Raw genomic sequence first — 18,385 nt, 5'->3', positions numbered from 1 at the left:
GGTAACTGGATTTTTAAACATGTCTTGTTCCATATTTGTTCCTCAGATGGCTGAGGAATCACTCTGCTTGACAGTGGGAAGTTTCGTATGGCAGCTTCTGTATTAGATTATTGTAGTTGGTAAGTGAAAAATTAATAGGTGTAGAAAAAACATAGATCAACCCCTAAATCTATCTGCGACAGATTACAGACTATGAAGCTATCTTACTAATTATTTGTATTTTTACTGTATATCACATACCATTTAATAGAACAGGATGATATTTTTTTCTTCAAAGTCTGTATCTGATTGAAACCATGTAACCATGTTTCCATTAAAGTTGATAGGTCTCTAGGAAAAGAACACTACATGGTCCCTTCTGACCCCATGCCTCTTAAAGACATCAGAAAGTAGGGAATGCTAATCTGGGATAACTCCATAGGGGATTTCACTACTCAGCAGCTCTGAAAGTGTTCAAGAACCAGACGGTCATACCATAGATCCCTAAAGCTCAACCTTGCAGTTGACACAGCAACAGTAATACTGTACGCATGTACAAGTGTCGGATCAAGTCAGAAACAATAGTAACCTTAACAAAACTGCCAGTGTGCAGAACAAATGTGTTAAATTTTGGCCTAATGAGAACATCAATTTGCAGAATTATTCATAATGTAGATGCCCTGGACACTTTGAATGTTGGTTATTTTCTGAATAGGCTCCCTTAACTATGAAGAGACAAAAACTTCATTGTACCTGGCTTATGGTGACTTATGTCTGGAGGGTAGATGGGTTACGAAGTTCCTGCTTCCCAATCAAGAGTGTAAGCTATTTTCCTGTTAGCTTTCACAGGTGTGAAATATGACCATGTATTTTATAGGTTTTTTTAGTGGGTTCAATGCTTAAGTTTTATATAGCACTCCAGGTGATTCATGTACATGCCCAAGTATTCTTATAACAGGTCTGTAAAGCAAGCTAGTATGCAAGAGATAAAGCAGTCATATATTTAGGGTGAATGGGAAACTGAACTGGAGACTGAGTTTGTCACAGTCTTATTCTATCTCAGTGATTCCCACACATTTGTCCTTCAGCTTTTTGGATTTAAACTCCTAAAAGCCCCAGCCTGTTTGACCAATAGTCATGTATTCTGGGAGCTAAAGTCCAAAACATCTGAAGGGCCAAAGTTTGGGAATCATTGTTCTACCATCCCAAAGTGACTGGAAAATTCTTTAATATATAGCTCCATTATGATGGAAATCCTGAGTCTAGATCAATTGCTTACAGTTGGAGAAAGACTCTGCCCCTACTGCAAGCACTGTATTTCTACATTTTCACATTAAGCAGCAGGCTCCTAAACCAATGGACAGGTTCTACTAGCCCTGGACCAACTCCCCATGCAAGAAGGAAATTGCTACATGCTAACTTCTACACAGAACCTAGTGTTATATAAACACAGCACTAGGTTGTGTTGCAGGGGTAAGGGCATTTCCAAGAAACTAGAGATACATTTTAAATAATTAAATGGTTTATGTAAGGCATAGCAATGGCATTTCCTTCCCAAAAGCAGAGCTGCTGTTATGTGACTATTTCCTACTTTCATAGTTCTTAATCTTTGTTGTTCAGTGAACTCTTAAATACATCTCAAAAGAAAGGTTTAAAAACCTTGCTGTGACTCTTGTCGTCAAGGGACCCTATGTCACTTCATTTGTGAGGAGGCATAGGAAAGTGGTATTAAGCGTTCAGGATATTTAATAAATAAGTGCAGCCCAGGCTTACTAAACTTGCCTCAAGCAAATCTATCGCAGCATTGGGCTTTATCACACGAGGGGTTTTGCAGCTCAGATCCGGAGTCACTGTGGGTCCAGCCATGCGTATTCACGTTATAATGATGTATTATCAGACATGATTGCATTCTATGGGGGGGTCGTTCCAAAGCGGATCCACAGTCAATTCGGAATGACTCCTCATTTTTGTGAATTTGGTAACAAGCAACTTTACAAAAATTCCAAGCTCACTTCGATTTCACTTCGAATTGGTCTGGTGTGGAAGATCACCCGATCCCATCCCCAGTGACCCGTCCCATCATCCCCTGCCTGCTCCTTCACCCCAATCTCACCCCCTCTGCCAAAGCTGTCACCTGTCCCATCATCCCCTGCCTCCTGTTTTACCCTGAAGAAGGATGACAGCTAAGGAGGGGACAGGGAAGGATGATAGCATCCAGAGCCCCACTGGGCATGCGCCAGGGTGCTAATTCGAATCACTGAATCCTTCTGGTGTGGTAATACAATGTGCACTCGCTCTGCTTTGCCCCAAGTAGAGACCACAATTTCGTTCCTCAGGTTAATACAGCACGTGAATTGCCTTGGATCCGAAGTGACTCTGCTCCCCCCTCGCTTCGAATTGGAGCTCCTGTTTCACGTGTGATAAGGCCCATTGTCTCACAACCCTGTGAGGGAGACTGACCACTGAAATCGTTGAAGGAGTGTCGATGTGCCATGCATCCTGCACACACAAGGTGTTTGCTAAAGTATTCCTGTGAATTTTATATAAAAATGTGCATTTGCTGTGTCCTAGAGACAGCATCTGAAGAGAAAAGACAAACCACAGGTGAAGTGAAACTCACATTTATTTGATTAAACAAAAATAAAATAAACTGCATAGAAACTTTTTAAAGTCCAGAGAGACCATGACTTTGTTTTAAGGCTGCCAGTAGCTGATACATTGTCTCCTTGCTACATCCTTCAGCCTTCTCCATGGACCACAAAGATACATTCAGAAGCCTCCATTAAAAACACACACATTCTAAGATTTTTAGCCCCTTTAAAGAAAACTTGTGCCTCACCTGACCTGCTTTTACTCTGCAACGTCTGGAGTTCAAAACACCAAGTGACCAAATTTTTAAAAGGTAAGGGCCTTCAAATTGGAGGAAAAAAACAGAGCAATCTTGCACTGCTCTGGAATCTATATACCTAAAAAACAATCATTGTTCTATAGAACACTAGCTGTACTTTTTCATGGTAGATGTACAACAGAGGCAAAGTATATATACACATATATATCAAATCAAGGAACTACTATAAAAACCAGCCAGCTCAAGAGAAATGAATTTTCCAATGACAAGCAGACTCTTGAGAGCTCCCTCAATAGGGTGCATATTTATTTAAAAACAAGTATCTTGTTTGACAAAATGTGGATTTACAAATATGGAGGAGTTTAATCCGCACAGTTTTTCTATGCTAGTTCTTGGACATGGTGGGGTTTTTTTTTGTTTTTTGGTTTGGTCTTAGACCAACAACTTTGTGTTTAGGCACATAAAAATACTGAATTTTTTTTAAAAGTAAGAAAGACATACCTTTTTAAAAATAAAAATGTGTACCAACAACTAACAGATGTACAACAGGTGAGGCACAATGCAAGCAGAATCACATACGGTAAGAAAAGTCACCATCTTTCTGGATGACTGAATACGCACCAAGTAATTAAAGTCATAAATGGGAGGGGCTAAAAAAATAAGATCTCTCCCTGGGAAAGAAGCTACATAGACAGAGAAGTTATTCTATCATTCTACAAAAAGAACTTACTGGTTTGGTGGCTTTAAGAACACCATCTAATCTACTACGTACACTTAACATTCAGTTACCAAAGCTCTAATAAAGGAGCTTCAAGCAAAACAAAAAGGCAACCTGAGTTTGTAAGTCGATACAATCATTGAAGAGGTCTAAGACCATGCAGGTAACACAAAGCTTTTTCTTCCCAATTTCTTCCTGAAGAACCATGACTGGTTAAATGCCAATGGGGGAAAAAACAAAGCCATCCAATCTTGGCTTGTTAACCAACCCGTACGATTACCTAAACATGACGCAAGAGGTACTACACATGCCACTGGAACATTTACCAGGTTCAGCATGGCATAATCACTAGTAGTTTTCTGTACTCATTTCTTCAACCTCTCTTATAAGCAAGTCAGAGGAAGAGGCAATCATCATCCATAGTGTGCCAAAAATCCATAGTGTGCTTCTCAGCTAGCTTTGCTGTACATGGGAAACAATGGACAAAAGAGTTCAGTCTAAGCTGCCTTTGGTATGAATATATCAACACTGCCTCTAAATATCACATTCGAATCAAAACTTGATAACTCCCAGCTTCATTCTCTGCCATCATATGCAATACTTTGCTTTAAATGTAGGAGAATGACCACTATATCCTTTCATAGAATCTTAACCACCAAGGAGAGGTTTAAACACCAGTTCTATCAGGTTCCCAGAAAATTATTTTCCAATATGCTTCCTCTAGATATGGAGCAGACTCTTTTCTCTTCTTGTAGATGAGACCTTTAGTCACAAAAAACTCTACCAGAAAGAACCAGTTCACCACACCAGCCAGTGTGGGAGAAAGCATTAATTGCTGGACCATTTGGTCCCTTAATGTTTCTTACTTACACCTTCTGTCATGGTAGCCTAACATCTCTAGAGAAATGCAGCCATATGCATATGCTTAAATGTATTCAAAATGTATATTTACAGGGGTTGGGGCTTAGCTGTATACAGTCAATCCCATTTCCCCTTATATTGAAAACCTACTTTCTTCTATGACTTTTTTGTTGTTGAGTTTGAGGTAAATGCTGTGCTTTTTTTCCAAAAGTGAGGTAGGATACAAGTGTGTTTGTGTGTGTGTAAGTAAAGATCTTTTTTTTAAAATCCTATTACCTTTTGGCACCATTTGGATATAGTCATGTAAAAACAACAACAAAAAACAACAACACAGAACATGCTTTGGCACTTCTTAATTTAAACCAGAACTAAATATAGGAATCTTCTGACTTTCAGAAGAAATCAGAGATATGGCTAAAATCAAGCAGAGATTCCTCTTCAATAAATTAATTTTGGCTTAACTAACTAAAAACAGACAGTACCAGTCTTATGCCATTCTATTGGAAATTGCCATAAAGAAGCATTTCTTTTGTCTCTAGATCTCATTAGCTTTAGGAACAGTATCGTTTACAGGATATTTCAGGGCACCACTTCATCCTATGTTTATGGTATGTCCTTGAAGATTTCCTCAAGTAAGTTGCACATAGGATACACAACATCATCTCTGAGATATTGCTGCTGAGGCCATGACTTCTATTGGGCTTAAAGCAGAAGTGAGGGTGTGGAATACTGGGTTAAGCAAAAGATGCAAACGTTGATTCAGGATGGAGTCTTTTTTTTTAAAGACTCTTCCCAAATTAACCATTTGTATCACAACTCAGATTCAAGTACTTTGTGCACAATTGCCTTCCCAAATATCAAAAAGTATTTTTCATAACCCCACTTTTTCCCCTCCAAGTCCAAATTTAACAACATGAAAGATTACATCGACAGTTCAAGAGAAATCACTATATACCTTTAGAGCTCCCTCACTGTTCTGCATTCCATCTTTGTATATCAAGATTGCCCAATAAGCCCATGAGCATGCAAACAGATGGACTTTAAATCCTGTCAGTTATATAACCAATAAAAACCAAGCCCCTAAGGGGCATTTTATGTTGGCATTAAATGTTTCCTGTATTATTACACTACTTAGCTTCATAGCATTATAAACACTTTTATGTCAAAAGCCACACTAATACTTTAAGTGGGATAACATGTGCTTAGCACTACCTTCTGTAGTAACTGTACAAGGAGTCACTCTGAGTAGCCAAACAGCAGCCTTAGAAATATGCATGCTAGAAAGAAATACTCTTTTTGGTGGTTGTTCCTTTATGCCAGAGCAGCAGATCTGTAGCTGTGCTAGTAGAAGTAAACAGCATATTAATGGAAGAAGAAACAACGGCACAGTAACCCCAATCTTCCCGAAATCTCTATGCTGCAAACCCATATGAAGCTCAATACAACTGCAAACACAATTTATGAAGCTCAAACAAAGGATTATGCTAGACCAGGGCTGGGAATTATGCAGCCTTCCAGCTGTTCGACCACAACTTGCACCAGCTTAACCAATATCGCCAATAGGAAGAAATGTTGGGTGTTGTAATCTAGTAACGTTCAGGGCTGCATAATTTCTATCCTACACTCAACTGCAGCTTTCCATTATGGAAAGAGAGGTAGAGATGGAGAATGGCACAAAGAGTTCTGTATCTGATCGGAAAATAGGGGAAATATGAAAAGCAAAGGAAATAAATGCTTGCCTTAGACACAGACACATACACAGGGGATTCTGCCAACTCTAAAGTTAAAGCTTTTAAACCAGTTATCTTTGGTAGCTATATCAGGAAAACTAACTTTTATCAGCTTGAATAGAAAGCAAAATTTTCAAATTGAAATGCTGTCAAAATTAATGACATGCTGCAATAAATATGGATACAATATTAAAAACACATCACTCTCTTCAAAAATATGTGGGACTAGTATGTGACTCAAGCCATGCCCCTTCTCTGACTGCAACCATTTCTGACAAGCATCCCACTACAAACACACCAACTACCTTGCCTCAGAAGATGGGGCGATGACAGGATTAATGTTATGTTGAGAGAAAAAGAATACAACTTTCAACTTTGCAGTGTGCAATTATAAATACAGTTTTGGTGTCAAGAAGTCTATGGGTGAGGATATGGGACCCATGCACACTGACTCCTTTCCCCCCACCAGAGAAAGCTTCTATACAATTAATTAACTACATCAGTTAGAACATCCTCCAGTATTACCTCTGGCAGACTACTAAGGTCCCCATTTGGCTGGATGGAACCACTGCCCAATTTAATTCAACTAAGTCTGGAATTTTGGTTTAAAAATAACATCCATTAGAAAAACTCCACATAAAAGCTGGCATCCTATAAGTGTCATATGTAGGTATTAGTCAACCTAATGCCTACAGATGTCTCTCTTTGATCAATGTGGAGTCTGGTAGTCCCTCCCTCTGTACTGATCAAAGGCCCTCCAGACCTACTGTAGAGTCACTGGACCTTTCCCTGTGCCTCCTCAAAGTGATGGCAATGGTGGCTATATCCCCACAATCAGATACAAAATCATGCTGGAAGACTTCTGAAGAGCCCCAGCAGGAGTAATCACTTCGGCCTGTTACAGACAGCCAAAATAAAGCTGCTTTGAGTCACAGTGGAGTTATGGCGTTTCAATGATGCATGCGTCCTAAGAGTCCAGAAGTCGCACCAAAGCCACACTCCAGCCCTAAGGACTGGAGCGTGGCTTTGGTGTGGCTTCTGGACTCTTAGGACGCATGCATAATTGAAACGCCATACCTCCACTGTGACTCGAAGCAGCTTTATTTTCGTTGTCTGTAACAGGCCTTCATGTCTGGCTACAGGGACATAGGCAGATGCTTCTCCAAATTCCAACTGTCCTCATCAGCTACAGAATGGCCATGGTGTGTGTGTGTGTGTGTGTAGTGACTATACAATAGGCCTGGAGATTAGTGAATGTCCAGTTATAATGCTGGACAATACAGGACTGCAGGTCACCACCTGTAAGAATATTTCTGGTGTTGACTGAAAGAGGGGTGGGTAACATATAGAAACACAAAGTTTATGACTAGAACACCAGAAATGCTAAGTCAGTTCAGAAGCTCACCAATTCTGTTTCATTTTGGGATCATATAAATCACTGGAAAAAGGCTCATATGCTCTTGGTTTTGTGTATGCTGCAGTCCAATTGAAAGACAGAACTGAGCTCCTTACAGCTGAATATGACTTTCGAGAAAAGCATGAAAAGTGCAATTCACAGCATCTTTGTTCACACAGAAAACCTTGAATATCTCTGGCCAGAAATTGGTAGACAGAGGGGAAACAGCATTCCTCCACATTAGCTGGAGGGCATTCCTGCCTTGATTTTATATAATCACAACTCACTCTTCCTTGCTGATGACATTACAGGATGAATACAAAAAAGGACAAAAGTCTCACTGCAACAATAACATCCAGACTACATTATCAGCACATTAGATCTCCAACCAGGATCCTAGATGAGACATAACAATATATTACAAATGTGTCTCTTGAGTTAACCTTGGCATACATCCTAAGCACCACACCTACAAATCCACCACATGCTTTCTTGTGAGCAAGTCCCTATTTGAGATCAAGAGGACTTATTTCTAAATGCATGTAGTTCTCCTCCAAACTGGAGGAGAAAATGATACACAGAAGGAATCACATTCCTAAGATTTGGTACAAAAATTTCAAATCTGGAGCTTCTTGAAGAAGTATAAGAATCCACAGCTTTTTCAGTGCTAAACTTTGTGGATGATTAAATTCAAGGAACTCACTCGTTTTTGTTTTTAGATACTGCACCCCCATTTCACATGGCATTCTTTGGCGCTGGAACAAATGAGGTAGAGTTTAGGGTGGTTTTATTTCCACAATCTCTGCTACAACAGAGAAAGGCTACACGGGTGTCCTGGCAAGATGAACATTATATGCAGAAGTTCCATTTAAAGGGGAGCCTGAAAGAGGCAAGAAACAGTCCGTCAACTCAGGTTAGTTACTATAAATCTGGTTTCCTTCATCAGGCATTTCTGAAACACACCCTGAAATTCCAAAATGTCTGCTTCCTGTTACTTAGACCAGGAAAAAATTATGCACTACTCTTCATAGAGTGACACCTTTCAACACAACCCTTCAAAACAGAAGAAATGGAACACTAAGCTGAAACATTTGACTCACTGTCTTTCAATAGGTGTTGTAACTGCCACAGACAACCACATCAGCCACAGACAGGCAAAATGTAAAGGAAAAGGAATTCTTTGGGGGGAGGGCACTGAAACAAAGACCAAGAGAAAAATACAAGTTCAAAATACAAAGCTTCACTCCAAAGATCTCCTTTTGACATCAGGAAGAGCTTATATTTGTGCATTAGGAGTTTCATTAAGCTTTCCTCACACACTCACCAAGGCAGCACCTCCCCAAGCTGCCATCTGAGATAACATTTGAAGATCCCGAGTTTGGAAAACAGCACTGTCCAACAGCAGTACATATGGCTGCCTTCTCTCAGCTTGGGCAAGTTCTCCTGGGTCCTTACACATGGATTACATTCACCATGTCACACATTTAACCAGAGTCCAACGCCACCAAATAAGAGGTTAAGCATATAACATTTTGTGCATTCTTAAATGGTTGCCTTTGCGTTGTGGAGTTACTGCATTTCTTTTTTCAAAATATACATGCAAACAAAAATTGAAAGGAAAAAAAAACCTTAGCTCCCCCCCCCCCCCCCCGGTGAATCCCATCCCACTTCAAAAGACCAGAGTCCTCTGGTAACAAGACACTATATTGAACAGTAAGTCAAATGCACTGAGGTATTAAAAAAAGGAGAACAAGGAAAGAGTTCTCTGCTGCAGCAGCATCTAAATCACACAATCCCCTTTATCCCCCTCCAAACAAACAAACAAACAAACAACAAAAAAATACCCCACCCCACAGTATGAACATAACACAAGAGCATTAAAAATAACTAACACTACTATTTTTTTTCTTTTTAAAGATGAGAGTGTGCCTTCTTGGCAGAACCTACAGAATTTATCACACAAACCAGCTAAATGTGCACAGAAACATGTTTTTGCATTAATGTCCCATCCAGGGAAAAGAGGCTTAATTTTATACTGCGCTTTGTATACTGTGGAGGTAAAAGAACACAAAAATAATGAGGTAGATAAGAGTTCATAACAACACCACAGGTTCACTCCCTGCAGATAAAAAGGGAAAGTACATTCATCTATAAAAAATTAAAGATGAGGTAGGTTTGAACTAACATTGTAATATTTTGTATATGTGTGTATGTGTTCTCTTAAAAGGATTTTTTTCCCTGAGACAGATTTTTCCTAGTACAGATAAACACAGATTAGAAGACGAGAATTCGATTGTTTCCAAAGTCAACCACAACAATCATGCCATCTGGGGTGACTGTAATACCTGAAGGACGGTCCATCTGACCAAAGCCACTTCCCTGAGTGCCAAATTTGCATAAAAAACTACCATTTGGCTCAAATATCTGCACACGATGGTTCCTGGAATCTGCCACAATGATACGGCCTTCCTGATCGACTGCCACACCCTGCGGGCGCAGAAACTGCCCATTGCTTGTGCCTTCAGACCCAAGGAAGCGGGCTGACTGACAGTCTGGATGTATGACCAAGAGACGATGATTGTTGAAATCTGTTACGACTAGATGACCTTCGTGATTAAACGTCACACCTCTTGGGGAATCAAAGTGCTTCCAGAGCGCTCCTTCAAAACCATACTTATTCAGGAATACTCCATCAGGGCCAAAGAGCTGAACCCGATGATTCCTTGTGTCAGACACCAGGATTTTTCCCTCGGAGTTTACCGCTACATCCCATGGGTAATTGAACTGCCCATTCTTGGTTCCTTTCTCCCCAAATTTCAGAATGAACTGGCCATCGAATGTGAAGATCTGGATGCGATGATTGTCCTTGTCTGCCACTATAATCCTCCGTGATGAGTCTGAGGCAACACCAGCAGGCCTATCGAATTGGCCGGGCCTGGAGCCCAAGGTGCCAAACTTATGATGGAAAGCCCCACAAGGCTTAAAGACCTGGATGCGGTTATTACTGCGATCAGCAACAATGATATAGCCTTCTTTATCTACACTCACGCCCCAGGGGCGGCACAACTTCCCATCACCATCTCCCTCGCTAGCAAAACAGAGCCCTGGCAGTCCAATGCCAACATAGCTGCGCCCCGATTTGACGGTGATTTTGAATGGGCTATTTTCTATATGCTGGTTGCACATCATGACTGAAATGAGGTGTTCCCCTTCCATTTGTGGCCTGTAATTGACCAGATAGGTCCCATTCTGTTGGTCACCAATATCTGCTCCAAAGAGATTCCCATCTGGCCCCATGACTACAGCAGAGATCATGTCTCCCCCGGAACGGCGCAGCTCTCCATCATGGTCATAGCCTATCACTGTGAAAGAGGCTACTTTGCCTTGAAGTGCACGTTTGAGACCTTCCCCAGTGGCTTTGGTCAGAGGAGCGAAGGCCCCACTGCTGACAAACCCCATGGACTTGATGGCCATATACAAAGCCTGATCGGGAGGTGTGAACATGACCCTGTCATCCTCTTGAGGCTGTAGGAAGCCTCTGACATTCTTCAGCTCCTGGACCTGAGCAAGCATCCGGTCTCGTGCCAAGAGGATATCCATGCTTCGACCCTCCTCTAGGACCTGCTGGACTGCACTGATGGTGTTGTCTAGCTTGTTGAGGTTTTGACGCAACTTTTCAACCTGAAGGTAGAGGGACTTTGCTTTCACTTGGCGGATTTTTTCAACCTAAAATAAGATCATTAGACATATTTAAACTATCAGCTGTATTGATCATACAGTAGAACAGAAATTTACTTGGGCATGAAGGCACATATATTTGGAACTGTGAAAGATGCAAAAAATTCTGATCTACCTCAATTCTCAAGGATTATTTTTTGTTTAGTAGAAAGGTATGTCTTGTCATGGGGGAAATGAGGAACAGTAGATATTTTTATTATTATAATTTTCTATAAACAATTTAAACTTGATTTTAAAAATGCATCACATCTCACTTAAATGATACCCTTATATTGGCATAAGAGTTCAAATATTTCATAGAGAAAAGGGTCAAAGGACAAGATGAATGTACTAAATCCAGGATGCTGAAGGCTTTGTCTGGAGCAGAATGCGTAACTGCATATAGTTCATTCCAACTTACACAGGGAGCTATTACATAGCCACCTACCTACTCTGATTTCTAAGTGTCTTAACATAATGATCTAAGCGGCAGGCTGAATGTTAGGGAAAGGAGAAGGACACATTAAAATTGGAAATGATGTGAATACAGACTGTCTCTTCTTAAGTTCACCATAATCTGGAAATCATTGATTTAGGAGCCCCATTTATTAGCATAATAGGAATGAGTTTAACACACATACAAGAATGTGCACTCTCCTCTTTCTCTAGCATAGTTGTAAAGGGAAATCTGGAAATTTTTGTTTCCATTAGACTAAATGTGATTTGCTACATTACCTGAACCTGGGCAACCTGTGATTGATCTTAACTGTGCTTAGTAGAAACAAGTTAGCTTCATAAAATATGGTTTGAATGTTCACTTGCAACACTCCTTTCCTCGTGCCGCCCTTTCTTTTCCTCCTGTCAGCTAGTGAGCTTCCCACCCCCATGAGTTTTCTGCTACTTCACTTCCATCTTTGGAGAGATGGAATGTACTCAGTCATTCACTTTTTCTCTTGTTGTCTCATCATGAACTAGCAGCAGGGTCTACTGAACAAAGCAGGCTCTGTGGGAGGGAAAGGGAATGATCATGGAAACTGCCTATACTACAGCATAAGCAATTTGACCAGTTACTTTATTCTCCTTCCAAACATCCTAGTGCTGAAGACTCAGGAATTCAAGAAGCAGCTGACAATCAACCTTGTTTCTTTCCTTCTCTCTGAAGGCAGCAACAGCTGGGATGGGAAGGAAGGAATAACCAAGCAGTGAGAGAGGATCATTTGTTCTGCGACACTACAGCTACAGGGAATGAACACTCATGTATTCATCATCAGTGCTGGGGAACAAGAGAGCAGCCATCCCCTTGTGCCTACAAGGAAGGCAAAGCTAGTGGGAACAAAGTTGACTTGCCTCTGCTGCTTCTGCAATTGCCACATTCCTTGTTTTCCTCATTTCCTTTCATGAGGAGATAGATGCAGCAGCATGGTCACCGTGGAGGACATGGTAGAGGAGGGTGAGTGGAGGGGCAAGCAGATGCATTCCTTAGTAGCAGCTCACAGCATTTGTGTATTTTGTTCTGTTTTTGGTGGCATACTACACTGCTGCAAAATTGTGCAGCCAAATTTCAACATTTTAAAAATCTTGCGGGGCTGGGGGAAGTTTCAACGACTACAAAAGGGGTTGGGGTTGTGGGCGGACAGACTTCCTATACACTGAATTTACAAAGGTACATTTGGATACAAGTCACAGCTAAGACTTTTATAACATTCATTTTATAGATGAGGAACTGTATCAGATGACTGTTATGAAACAATAAACCTGCATTTTATGCTTGAGTTGTATTCATTTTATGCTCATCGGCTTCCTATGGCTACTGTGCTCTTACACATCTTGACTATTCACCTGAACAAAGCCACATAATAGAGCAGTCTAGAGCTGAGCAGCTTTTTGGTGGGAACACCCCTCCTAACTCTCTGTGTACATGTTTGGGCATGTCAAAGTATGCCCAGTTCCATGTCCACCGCTAAAGAACAAAGGGAAAGGATAAGAAAGAAGGAAGATGGGAGGGTCATACAAATTCACAGATTTTCACTCAAAGATGCTACAAATAAGCAACTTGTTATTTTTATGGTCTCTGTGACTGACACATATAAGTGATTAAGTAGCTGACTTATTATAAGAAACCATACAACCAAAGGAAGCATGCATTCTGGTCTCAACTACCAGCTGTACCTGGATCTTATGCAGGTTGGGAGCACCCCATAGCTGTGCAGTTGACAAGGTAGCTGGTATCTTATAAGCCAGGGTGATGGCCTCCACAATTCATTTGCAGAAACAATGGGACCAGACATAGCAAAACAAGAAGTCTGGGGAAACCAATGAACAAAGCAATCTGTTCAACACAGAATGCAAGGGCTCCACAAACAAGGAGTGTATGATCAGATCCAGCAAAGGAAAAGAATTCTGATTGAGAACAGTCTGAACAATATCCTGTTCCAAGTGAAATAATGACAACGCTTGTGGGAGAAAGGAGATGCTGGCATGGAGTCCCACCGTGTCCCAACACAAAACTTAGTATGGTAGGTTTAAACACAGAGTGCATAGCTCCAAAACTATTGCTTAAGTGGTTGGAGATCAAAGGTAGCTAGGAATTCAAATAACCTTTTCATGAACCGTAGTAAGGCTACCAACAAGACAAAGTCAAAAGTGGTGCAATAACTGGCAAGTACAGATGAGGGAGTTTTTTAGGAAATGTTTGGTCAGCAGGTCAATGAACAGTGAAGATCCTGGACACTAAAATAAGATAGACAAGACAAAGTGAGGCAAATCTTTAAAGATGAAAATGGAAAGCTCTCACTCCTTCAGTTAAAGGTGGAAGCAGAAAATGGGAACACAGCAGAGATGATTGAGAACAAGCAAAGGCTTAGAACCAACAGTGTGCAGAAAGCTTACTGGAAGCTCTTAAGATCCAAAATGGTAGTCAGAAATGGTGCTCTCCATTTTCATACCATCAGCCACAAAGTTTGAAGATTCGGGTAATTAGGTTTTCATTTGGTCTCTGTGTATGATGATCTGGCAACTTCTGAAAGGACAGTACCAGTAGCATGGTAAAAGAGCATGATGATGCTGTTTCCTTGTTACCCAGGCCACAGAAAGGTGACAAGGATAGAGTCAGTCTCATCAATGATGAATTTGCCAACACTCTTCCAATGGGATGGGAGGAAACAAGTAAACAAGCAAGTCCTGTCACTTGTGGATGAAAGCATCTCCAGAGCAGTGGTGTCCTACCACTACCTGGTTACAACATGCGTTTTCCTGCTGCAGCAGGTTGAAAACATGATCACTTGTGTCATGCCTCAGTGGTAGTCACAATCAAAAACACATTGGTAAGAGACATAATTGATGAGTGACTTCTCTGACCTGCTAGGAAATCTGTGATGATAGTGTCCTCTCTCAAGAGATGGAAGGCTATTGGACTTCTTTCTCTTTGGATGCACAACTTCTACAGATCTAGTGCCAGGCAAAGATGTGTTCTCAGCCTTGTACCTCCTTGCTTGTTCACACAGAACACTGTGCTGGTGATGTCTGTAACAATCTGTGTAACTCTCTCATGAAGGTGGTGCTTGAAAACTCAAAAAAGCTTTTACAACCTTCTGTACATTTATGAGGAAGTCATTTTGGAAGATTATGGACATAGACAACTCAAGAGTGGGTTCTGCACCTTGAAGGAAGTTATCCATTGTTAGCATAAAGCTGTAGGAACTAGAAAGGAATGCCAGTCATGATGATAAAAATGGACAGCAATCACAGAACATCCCTCTTGATCTCTCTGAGAGGAGTGAGTTTGTTGTGATGGCTGTCAGAGTCACAGTCTAAAGATGAACCAGAATGTGGAAGAGCAGTCTGCAAGAATACATCACTACAGTGATGCTCAGCAACTGCTGGGTGATACAGACCATAGAAATGGGAGCATCGGAGACAAGAAGTGCAAAGTCTCTCAGTTTTGCCTGTGATCTGGAGGGAATGTGAAGTCTAAGTGAAGGTGAAGTCTAAGTCTGGAGATAGAGTTCTATAGACTCTGCTCTGTAAAACTCAAACAATTCACAGCACAGTAGAACAGATTTTCTCCTTCTTTCTGAGGCAGAACAAACATTCATATTGCTCAAAGAAACTGGAGAAAGAAGCTAATGAGAGAGCATTCCAAACACTGCTGCCTGAGCAGTAGACAAAACAGAACTAAGTAAAGTGGATTTTCACCCCCAAGTACAGGGTTCCTCCTGACAAGCTGCTCAGCTCTAGAATATTCCTGTATGTGGCCGTCAGCAGATGCAAAGCTGTATGTGTATGTATGTGTCAGAAAAGCAGAACTAGTTACCCGAGCCAGTGCAGATGCTTCTATCACATTTGCTATTTGTCCTTTGACAGAATAAACAAATATGCTAAGAAAGTCTGTCAGTTTTTTATTTTTACCTTCCATAGCAGCTCGCATTCTCTTTCTTCTAAGGCCTTCTTGTGTCTAGATGTTACCGCCTTCACTTCAGATTGTACCATCTTGGCCTTCATCTCAACTTGTTCTGCTATAGCTTGGGCCTGCTCGATACTCAGCTAGAATGAAAGAGAGAAAACACTGCTTAGTCAAAGAAAGTAACCATATATAGCAGCATCCAGGGCATTAATCACACAACTTAATATTTCTAGAACTAACTTCAAATACGGGGCTCCATTTCAAGACAGTACATGCAAGACCTGACCCAGTCTGTATTAGAATAGGCAAGATAGTTCTATGTATAACAATCTCCAGTGTACCTGCTTCTAACAACTGATCCAGACACAGAGAGAAAAAGACTATATATGCTTTAGCTGTTCATACAGTTCTGGAACTTCATTGAATTTTTCTGCTGCAGTCATTAAATGGAGGGGTGGGGGCAATTGTACAATGAAGACTGCTTCCCATCCCTGCTGCAGTTCTCTGGACACAGAGAAGTGAAATGCCAACCTTATCCCCTTTCCATGTGTCTAGACAACTGCAGTGGGGAAGCAAGGCAGTACTGCTGTTCACTTGTCTGCCTCTCTGCGCTTGACAGCTGCTGGTATGGGATGGGCAGACACAAATCTGCATGGATGGCATGTTATACTCTTATCTGCCTGATCCAGGATCTTGCTCAAGGTGTCTATTTTCCTCCCTTCCTGCTCCGTATGGGCACACAACCAAGCTGTTATGGGGAAATGGAGGCCTGTGCATAATTATTATAGTGTGCCCATGCCAAGTGCGGGCTTGCCATCCGTGGTTTGAACTTCAGGGGATAGCAAGCCCTGGTTTTCTGAATGAGTGTGTGCGCACACAGCGACACAAACAAGAGCAAGCACCCATTGAGAAGAATGAGACTTAAGGTCCCATGTTTTTTTGACTATCCACAGGGGGATCCGCAATGGGCCCCCCGCAGATAGCAAGAGCGCACTGTATAATCTCTCTATCTCTCACACTCCATTTAATCCACAAACTCTTGCAGATACTGCCCATTCTTTTCAACAGCATAGTGCACCATCTATGTGCCACAAAACATAAAGGAAGAGAACCAAGACTCTTAGTGCCCTATTGTGAGAATCTGTCTCACACACCTAGAACAGACTGGATCAAGCCCTTAACACATCTTGCTGTTACCATGCTGTAGTCGTCCATTTTACCTCTCTCTAACAGCCATATCAAGACTGGTGGAATTAAATTATTCTAAATCCAAATTATGTGGCTGTTATTTTCTGTTAAATTAACTTCAATTTATGGAGACCCAATAAATGAGAGACCGGAAAGAGCCAAGCATCAACATCTGCTGCTAACTCAGGTCCATCACTTCCTTGACTGAATCAATCCATCTGTAACTATTTCTTCCTCTTTTCCTACTGTTTTCCACATTTTTGCAGCATTATTGTCTTTTCAAAGTTATCTCATCTTATGATGCGTCCAAAGTATGATAGTCTAGTTTAGATTTATGATCAAACACTTGCATGGCTGACACAGTTAGATACAACAAATCCACCTGACGGAAAGTAAGGTTGAAAGACTACAAGTTTATACCGACTGGGCTTCCATTGTTTTCAAGAACAATTTTCTAAAACAACTGTTTATTGGGGAAGCAAATTATCTGTTTGCATGGTTTTATAATGAAAAAATATGGATAAGATCTAAATGAAAAAATATGGGAGGGGGAGAGACCCCACAGAGCAGTTTCAGAAAAAGAGAAGGTTGGTGCATGACCCTTGTTTCCAACTTTCACAATTAGCATCTCTCCTTGCAGATGTTCTTTTACAAAGATGGAAATTCCATGAGTTCATTTCGTGTCTCTTGTCCAGAGGCCCACTGAGCAAATGAGTGCCAGGCTTTGTCACAAAAGTCAAGCAGAGCCAATGCATCCCTCCTCCCTGCCCTGTTAAGGCTTGCTTTTAAAAAGACTTCATCGTGAGAACAGTTACATGACATTTTTCAGTCTTTAAAAAAAAAATGGCTTCCTCATTTATATACTCCACCAAAAGCACACACAAAGGTCTGACCACAACAGAAAATATGACAGCTCTCCCATTACAGGTCTGTTATTAACATAGCAAACTCAAATGCTGAAACTTTTCCTGCACAACATCCTTAGTGTGAAAATGAGGATCCACTTGTTTAAATGCTTATCTGAAGGCAAATAGATAGAAATCTTTCTATCATATAGTAAACTAGTGTGTCAGGCAGTAGTTCATCCGAATCTTCTCTCTCCTGTGTTGTTCTTCTGTGTCTAGAAGCTTTTCACGTGGTACCCTCAAAACCCAAAAATCCCTCTACTCTGCACCCTGAAGTGGCCACAGCCCATGATAAGCTTTATCTATCTGTTCTTCTGTATGCATAAAATGAGTCACTGTACTTGAAGAAGATTTCATGACAACCTTAAGAATTTCTCTCCTCCAGCTAGCTTTTTTTTAATGGCGATACATACCTTCTTATAGAGAGCCAGCATGGTATAGTGGCTTGAGCATGGGACTATGATTCTGGAGCCATGGAAACCCATTGAGTGACCCTGGACAAGTTACACTCTCCAAGAAAGGCAAACCCTCTCTGAACAAGCCTTACCAAGAAAATCTTATTATACGTCTGCCTTATATTTACATAAGCATACATTTAGGGTCACCATAAGCTGAAAATGACTGGAAGATACACAACAACA

At 41.0% G+C, this 18,385-nt stretch overlaps 1 protein-coding gene across 3 annotated transcripts in view; it reads right to left on the bottom strand.

The window, feature by feature from the left end:
- Positions 1-9,806: 9,806 nt before the first annotated feature.
- Positions 9,807-18,385, bottom strand: part of LOC149309700 (E3 ubiquitin-protein ligase TRIM71-like) — a 57,676-nt gene continuing 49,097 nt past the window's right edge. For all 3 annotated transcript variants that reach the window (XM_089531311.1, XM_089531313.1, XM_089531312.1), the window contains 2 exons: positions 15,657-15,791; positions 9,807-11,258 (listed from right to left, as the gene is read on the bottom strand). In XM_089531311.1, the coding sequence (XP_089387437.1) occupies positions 9,807-11,258; positions 15,657-15,791 (1,587 nt within the window). The remainder of the gene's footprint in view (positions 11,259-15,656; positions 15,792-18,385) is intronic.

Source organism: Sceloporus occidentalis, unplaced genomic scaffold (assembly GCF_023333645.1).
Source record: "Sceloporus occidentalis isolate IW3139 unplaced genomic scaffold, rSceOcc1.0.p SCAF_7, whole genome shotgun sequence".
Lineage (NCBI taxonomy): Eukaryota > Metazoa > Chordata > Lepidosauria > Squamata > Phrynosomatidae > Sceloporus > Sceloporus occidentalis.
The sequence above is the reverse complement of the archived record's forward strand: the minus strand, read 5'-3'. Positions and strand labels throughout refer to the sequence as shown.